Source organism: Cynocephalus volans, chromosome X, assembly GCF_027409185.1.
Source record: "Cynocephalus volans isolate mCynVol1 chromosome X, mCynVol1.pri, whole genome shotgun sequence".
In the NCBI taxonomy this organism is placed as follows: domain Eukaryota; kingdom Metazoa; phylum Chordata; class Mammalia; order Dermoptera; family Cynocephalidae; genus Cynocephalus; species Cynocephalus volans.
In genome coordinates, this window is record NC_084478.1 from 78,605,720 (window position 1) to 78,612,740 (window position 7,021).

The 7,021-nt window shown below is 48.6% G+C and overlaps 1 protein-coding gene across 1 annotated transcript; it reads left to right on the forward strand.

Annotated features, from left to right (window-relative positions):
- The first annotated feature begins 3,332 nt into the window (after positions 1–3,332).
- Positions 3,333–4,077, forward strand: LOC134366556 (histone H3.3A-like). The gene has a single exon (XM_063082925.1). It carries the CDS (start codon positions 3,347–3,349, stop codon positions 3,755–3,757), a length of 411 nt encoding a protein of 136 aa, XP_062938995.1. The 5' UTR covers positions 3,333–3,346; the 3' UTR covers positions 3,758–4,077.
- Positions 4,078–7,021: the final 2,944 nt, after the last annotated feature.

Genomic DNA, 7,021 nt, shown 5'->3' on the forward strand with positions numbered 1-7,021 from the left:
GTGGTGTGGTATTCTTCCTGAGAGCAATGGGACATTTACCTGGAGGCTGTGGAGGAGCCCACATCTTTTGCATCTAATCAAGATCCTACTTCCTTTTCCATCCTTGCCCCTAATGCCCAAAGGTATTCAGGGCCCAGAAAGTGAAAGGAGGCCCATTGAGCTCTAGGCTACATCTGACCTGTCAGAATTACCAGGCAAAGAGCAGTACAAGCTGAGTCATGGTTCCTGACTTAACTTCGAGGCATACTTGGGAAGGGTTGTGCTCTCAGACTTTGAGATGGGTGCTTGGGGATATTAGGGCATTCAGGCTGATGATTTTGAGCTTGAGCACACTTTAAGGGAAATTGTCCTATTTCCAGTGTTTTGAACTCCCATCTTTCTTCATTCACTTCCCACATCACCAGAAGAGCTTTGACGTGGGGAGTCTGGATGCAGGCCAAAGTGGGCAGCAGCACCTCACCAGTCTCAGGAATTGACTGAGTTGTGTCCTGCCCCTGTCCCAAGAGAGAGCCATGTTTCTGGAAGCCCTGAAGAGAGGGTAGGGGCTGTTGTAAGGAACTAGGAAATGTGGCCAGAATTTGGGAGTCTGATAGCCTTTCTTCAGAAGTCACCTCACGTGAGGAAAAGTCACCTCAGTTACCATGGGGGGGCAGCAGAGGCCAGTTTACAAAACGCTGAGCCTGGACTTGGAGCTCCTGGGTTAGAGTGTTTGGGTTTGTGTACTGAGTCATGTCTAGGGTCAGCTCAATCCCAGGCCAGCATCACCTCCCTGCAGGCCAGTACCAACCTGGTCCAATGGTGGGGAAGGATGGTCCATAAAGCAGCCAGAGAAGTCCAAGAAGACGAAAGGCTCCAGGACAGTAGGGTAGCCTTGGGGATCCAAAACTGCTGCAATAAAGAAGTCCAAGGCATGGTAAGGGAGGAGGGCAGTTATTTGCATATTATTTAGTTCAGTCCTTACTGTGTCTGGGCACAGAAATCTCTCCTTCCCTAACTGACTCTCACATAGATACATTCTTACCCATTTTTGATATTCTAGGCTGAACTCCCAGCTGCCTCGTCTCTGCTCCAGATCACACTAGCAATGACTTTTTTCCATGTCCACCATGCTGGCCTCTGGCCTGGAAGAGCCACCTTCTTACTTTTATGGTCCATAAATTTAGGGTATCCAGATATTGGAAGAACTCAATTCAGGTATTCTGGGAAGAGTTTCATCCTCCCCCTGGGTACCCCAAAAGAGTAAGTCATCAGTGATTTCTTGGGGAAGAGGGTGAGGCTGGTAACCAGTGCTAGCTTGATAAATTACTAAACTTAGAAGACATTGGCCATCCACATGCTGCAAATGAGCTGAAAGCCAGAAGCACTCCTGAAAGACAGGTTCTTATGTGGGAGTCCAAAAGTAAGCTCAGATGTCAGAACAGAAAGAGAGAGGCTGTCAACTGATGTATTGGAGCCCGAGATGCCATCTACTCTGGAGGCACATAGCTGATAAAACAAACAGGCCCAGGTATGAGTTTAGACCAACCAGTGAAAGTGCTTGTGGACCTGAACCCCTTCCCCCACCCTTAAATATTAACTGACTAGCTTTTCTGCTTCTGTAATTAGCTTGCGCAAGGTTTTACAAGCCCCTGTGGGTGGAACTTTCTGGTAAGGGCAGATAAAGGACTTCCCAAACCGCCCAAAGTTCACCCAGTTCCGGGAAGGGCCTAACCACACAAGGGGTGGGCTATTGGGCAATTCCCCAGTTCCTCATCTGTATACCACCCCACTGAAAGCCACCAATGAATTTAAAAGTCACCTCAGGTGACCAATAAGCTGTATACAACTCATCCTGTTGCCAAAGTCTGCCTACCAAACTGTATAAAAAGTGCTTGTGTTAAGAGCTCGGGGCCGCTTCTGTCCTGAAGATGGAACGACCCCAGCATGCTGGAATAAAAAAACCTCTTGCTTGAATGCAGCAGTCTCTGTCTCCTGGTCTTTGCAAGATGAACCTTCCCAACAAGTAAGATTCGCGCTTTCGGGCCAGTCTTACATTTTGGTGCATTGGCCGGGAAGCGGCTCTCTCTGGGACCAGAGACTAGAGAATGGAGGATCACTCGAGCAGGTACCGCAGTTGTCCGTCTGTCTGCTGTGTCTGTCTTTGTGTCTTTGTTGTCTACTGTAATCTGGTTTCAGCTTTTCGGTGGCTCCGAGATGGAGTCACCGGTCTGTAGTGGTCACAGTGGCAGGTAGACGTACCGGCACGTCACAGCCACAGAAATCCTGGAGGACGCTCCAGATTCCTCTGTTGGAGATGAACAGGTTCGGCTCCACAGGAGATCTCTAGGAAGGAGACCCCTCTGAGTTCTCTGATAATCAGGTTGTGGCACCCGTGGCAGGGGCACGTCAGTGTTTTGGCTTTTGTTTGTCTGGTTGCGTGTGCGTTGGGACTGACGACTTTCTGGGGCGACATGGGGCAGACTGTTTCAACCCCTTTAAATCTGACTCTGAAATACTGGACTGACGTGAAGGCCAGAGCTCATAATCTGTCTGTACAGGTTAAAAAGGATAAATGGGTAACACTCTCTTCTTCGGAGTGGCCTACTTTCCAACTCCGGTGGCCCGCCGAAGGCTCTTTCTCTCCGCCGCTGATCACGGCAGTAAAGAGAAAAATTTTTGGTCTCAATTCTAAAAGTCACCCAGACCAGGTTCCTTATATCATTGTCTGGGAAGATCTGGTCACGGACCCTGCTCCGTGGGTCCATCCCTTTGTTCCCCTTGCAGGTCCATCGGCTGTGTTTGCTCTTCAAGGGATGGAAAAGAAGCCAGAAGCCCACCCTCCACTGATTCAGACTTGCTTCTTCTAGACCCTCCCCCTCCCTATCCCCCTTCTCTCTGACCACAGGCAGTCCGCCCGTCAGCTCTGCCAGAGGACCCACAAGGACCCGAGAGAGGGCCTGCTCAAGGGACACGCAGTAAACGAGTGGCCTCTTCAGAGGCAATTCCTATCTTCCTCCTGCGGGCTTATGGCCCTCCTGATGAAGAGGGCAACCAGCCCTTACGGTACTGGCCTTTCTCCTCTTCCGATCTTTACAGTGCTGAGCTTCCCTGAGGAATGTCCTGGGGAAGCCTCACTTGCTTTTCCTCCTAAGCTCCCAGACCATGTGTCAGGGTCTGACCAACTCCAAGAGATCTCCTGGCTTCCTTCCTGCATTCCTAGGGACTCAGCCTCCTTTTCCTTCTCTTAAAGCTGCTGGTTCGCAGCCGCCGCCACGCCGCCGTCGCTCTCTCCAACGCCAGCGCCGCCTCTCGCTCGCCGAGCTCCAGCCCGAGGAGAAGGGGGGGTAAGTAAGGAGGTCTCTATACCATGGCTCGTACAAAGCAGACTGCCCACAAATCGACTGGTGGTAAAGCACCCAGGAAACAACTGGCTACAAAAGCCGCTCACAAGAGTGCGCCCTCTACTGGAGGGGTGAAGAAACCTCATCGTTACAGGCCTGGTACTGTGGCACTCCGTGAAATTAGACGTTATCAGAAGTCCACTGAACTTCTGATTCGAAAACTCCCCTTCCAGCGTCTGGTGCGAGAAATTGCTCAGGACTTCAAAACACATCTGCGCTTCCAGAGCGCAGCTATTGGTGCTTTGCAGGAGGCAAGTGAGGCCTATCTGGTTGGCCTTTTGGAAGACACCAACCTGTGTGCTATCCATGCCAAACGTGTAACAATTATGCCAAAAGACATGCAGCTAGCACGCCGCATACGTGGAGAACGTGCTTAAGAATCCACTATGATGGGAAACATTTCATTCTCAAAAAAAAAAAAAAAAAAAAATTCTCTTCTTCCTGTTATTGGTAGTTCTGAACGTTAGATATTTTCTTTCCATGGGGTCAAAAGGTACCTAAGTATATGGTTGCAAGTGGAAAAATAGGGGACAGAAGTCAGGTATTGGCAGTTTTTCCATTTTCATTTGTGTGTGAATTTTTAATATAAATGCGGGGACGTAAAGTATTAATGCAAGTCAAAATGTTTCGGTGAACAAGTTTCAGCAGTTCAACTTTATAACAATTATAAATAAACCTGTTAAATTTTTCTGGAAAATGCCAGCATTTGGATTTTTTTAAAATAAGTAAATTTCTTATTGATGGCAACTAAATGGCGTTTGTAGCATTTTTATCATATAGTAGGTTCCATCCATTCACTATACTTTTCTGAGTTGTCCTACATGCAAGTACATGTTTTTAATGTTGTCTGTCTTCTGTGCTGTTCCTGTAAGTTTGCTATTAAAATACATTAAACTATAAAAAAAAAAAAAAAAAAAAAAAAAGCTGCTGTTAACATCTAAACAGTGAGATAAAGTCGTCCTGGAACTCCCCCAAAGATAAATCTAAAGGCAATTCTCAGGTAAAGGGCTCTTCTGACCACCGTCAGCACAAAACAGAACAGAGGTAACAAAAGCAACACATTGCACATACTAGGTTCAGTGAAATGTTACAGTGGAATAAACATAAAATGACAAAGGCTCTATCTTCCAAAGTCCCCAGATAGCTGGAGGTTGAGCTCTATCTTCCGACTCCCTTCTGAAATGGCCACTGAAAGCTCGGTTACGCTTCTTCTTCACTCTGCTTTTCTTATCCTGAGGATGGGGATCATTTCTCACTGAAACTACCCCTCCCCCATTTCTCCCAGCCCATACCTGAAGCAAGGGCATGCAGGGCCCCTCTCTCTGCATGGGAAATCTGTTTCTCTGAGGATGTTCACCCTGGGGGGTGAGGAGGAGCACTCAACCCACAGGCTACTGCTATACATAGATATTGTCCCCTCTGGGAGTTTCCGCCCAGCAGAAAATCAGACTTAATAGCCTGCTGGTGAATGTGCCTCAAGCAATAGAACAAAATAGAAAGACACCAGGAGAGAAGAAAACGTGTGTGCTTACCCTGTCCTACAAAGAACAGTTCAGGGTGGACCAATATTTTATCTACACAACAACCTTATGAAGTAACTATTTTTCCCATTTTACTAACAGGGAAACAGGCTCCGATTGCTTGTGCTCAGGAGGGCTAGGCTGGGATGTAAACCCAGGCCTGCCTGACTGCAGAGTCAATGCTGTTTCCACTACCAATGTGCTACTTCCTGAAGAGGATGGGAGGTCGAGGACTCCCAGAATCATTAGACTAGAACCTACAAGGCCAGCTGAAAGAGGCAACTGTGAGATCACTGGACCATGACCCAAGCTGCAGGAGGACAGCCACAGACCCCCCAGGGGACAGGACACCCACAAAGCCAAAATGCAGCACATGCCAGCGTATGGACCCCTCCTCCACTCAGAGGCAGTGGAGGAGCAGGTTGTGGGAGGGGCTGAAGGATAAGCCCGAGTCCAGGCAACTGAGGCCTTCCTCAGGCCCAAAGTCTCAGTTCACACATGGGTCGGTATCCAAGGTGACTCAGGCTCTCATGCTCAGACCAGGTCTGCTGCTCTAAGACCTCCACTCATCTCCCAGCTCTGCTAGTGGCAGAAGATGAGGCCAACAGTGACTTTGTGTTGAGTTTTAGAGAATGGAGCTTTTTCCTTGCCCCCTGGGCTTACCTTTCACCACCTTCATAAGGCAGCTCCCTCAGGCACAATGAGGCAGGGAGCAGCAGAGAGGGGCTTTCCGACCTTCACAAGCAATCTGTACCAGATACCAGACCAGGAGGCTTTAGGCCAAGGCCTTGCTCTGCTAGGGCTGGCTCCAGAGAGGATCTAAAGAGCAGTGCTTGAGGGGCCCTGCCTCCCCACTACCAACTGGAAAATCTGCCTCTTTCTCAACAGGTAGGCTTCTTGTTGACCCATGAGAAAGTTCTTCCCTTGAGAGAAGAAACCCATAGCACTGAAGAGGAAGTTTCCATGGTTGTGGTCACCTCCCAGGGCTGGCCCTTTGTATCTCTCCATTCCCTTTAGGGCCCTAAGTCTCACTCTGATCTTACCACTGTCACTCAGGTGGTAACACAGAACATGGGGGCTCCCAGACTGGAGCAAAGAAGATCTTGGGGAGGAGGACATGCAGGAGGGGAGCTCTCATTCCCAGTATCCCCTTAGTGAGTCCCATGGTAGGGCTCTGCCTCTTTCTTATTGCCCCTGCTGCCACATACCCAGCCCCAGGCATGTGTCACTCACTTTTTAACACTCCGGCCTGAAGGGGCCACGAGCCATCTCTGGTTTTCCCTGAGCACAGTAGAGTCAGCAGGAAGCATCTGCACAAAGAACTTCATGAAGCACTCTGGGAGAAGGCGAAATAACCCAGATTCCACAGCACACATTTCTGAGCCAACCATAGCCAACTTTTCTCTGGGAATCACATGCTCTGTCTGCACTACATCTGGGCTCCAAAGCTGCAGAGACCTGACTCTTTCCCTCTCTTTCCCTGGCCTGTGCTCACAGCTTAGGTACCTCTTACCTCGAATCTCAGGGAGCAAGTGTTTGAGGGCTAGGTTCCATCTCCAGCCAGTACTACAGAAATCTGAGTCACAGATTTCCTAGTATCCTCTCCTTCAGCCCTGGTTTTCTGTACATTTCTTTTCCAGGTGATCCAAAGGACTTGCCTGTGATTGATACCATTTAGTATCCCACAGTTCAGGTGAGAGCCAGCCCCCTACATTGAGGGGCACAGCTATGACCCTTACATGCCCCACAGTCTGACAAAACTTTAACTTTACAACACCCTTAACATCCAAACACCAATAATTGCCCACAGTCACAGATGGCATCTCAATTCTCTGCACCATGAAATGTGACGATTTGCACTCAGCCCAAAACAATAACCTTTATTAAAAACTTTTTGGATACAGTTGGGCCACTGTACTTCCAGGCTTGCTATGAGACGCATGAGGAAATAGCTTTAAATTTAAGCAGGAAAGATGAAAATTGAAAACAAGATTTCCAGTGAATGTCAGAATGGCGAGAGCTTTGGAAATTGAAGAACCCCACTGGCAATCTTTAATGTAGGGAAAGTGTTGGTCCTCCTTACTATGGACTGGAAGAGAAGCTTTTGTTGAGAGAAAAGGA

Bases quoted from the DNA above. Each gene is read 5' to 3' on its own strand.
- LOC134366556 (XM_063082925.1), top strand. From the start codon at position 3,347: ATGGCTCGTACAAAGCAGACTGCCCACAAATCGACTGGTGGTAAAGCA.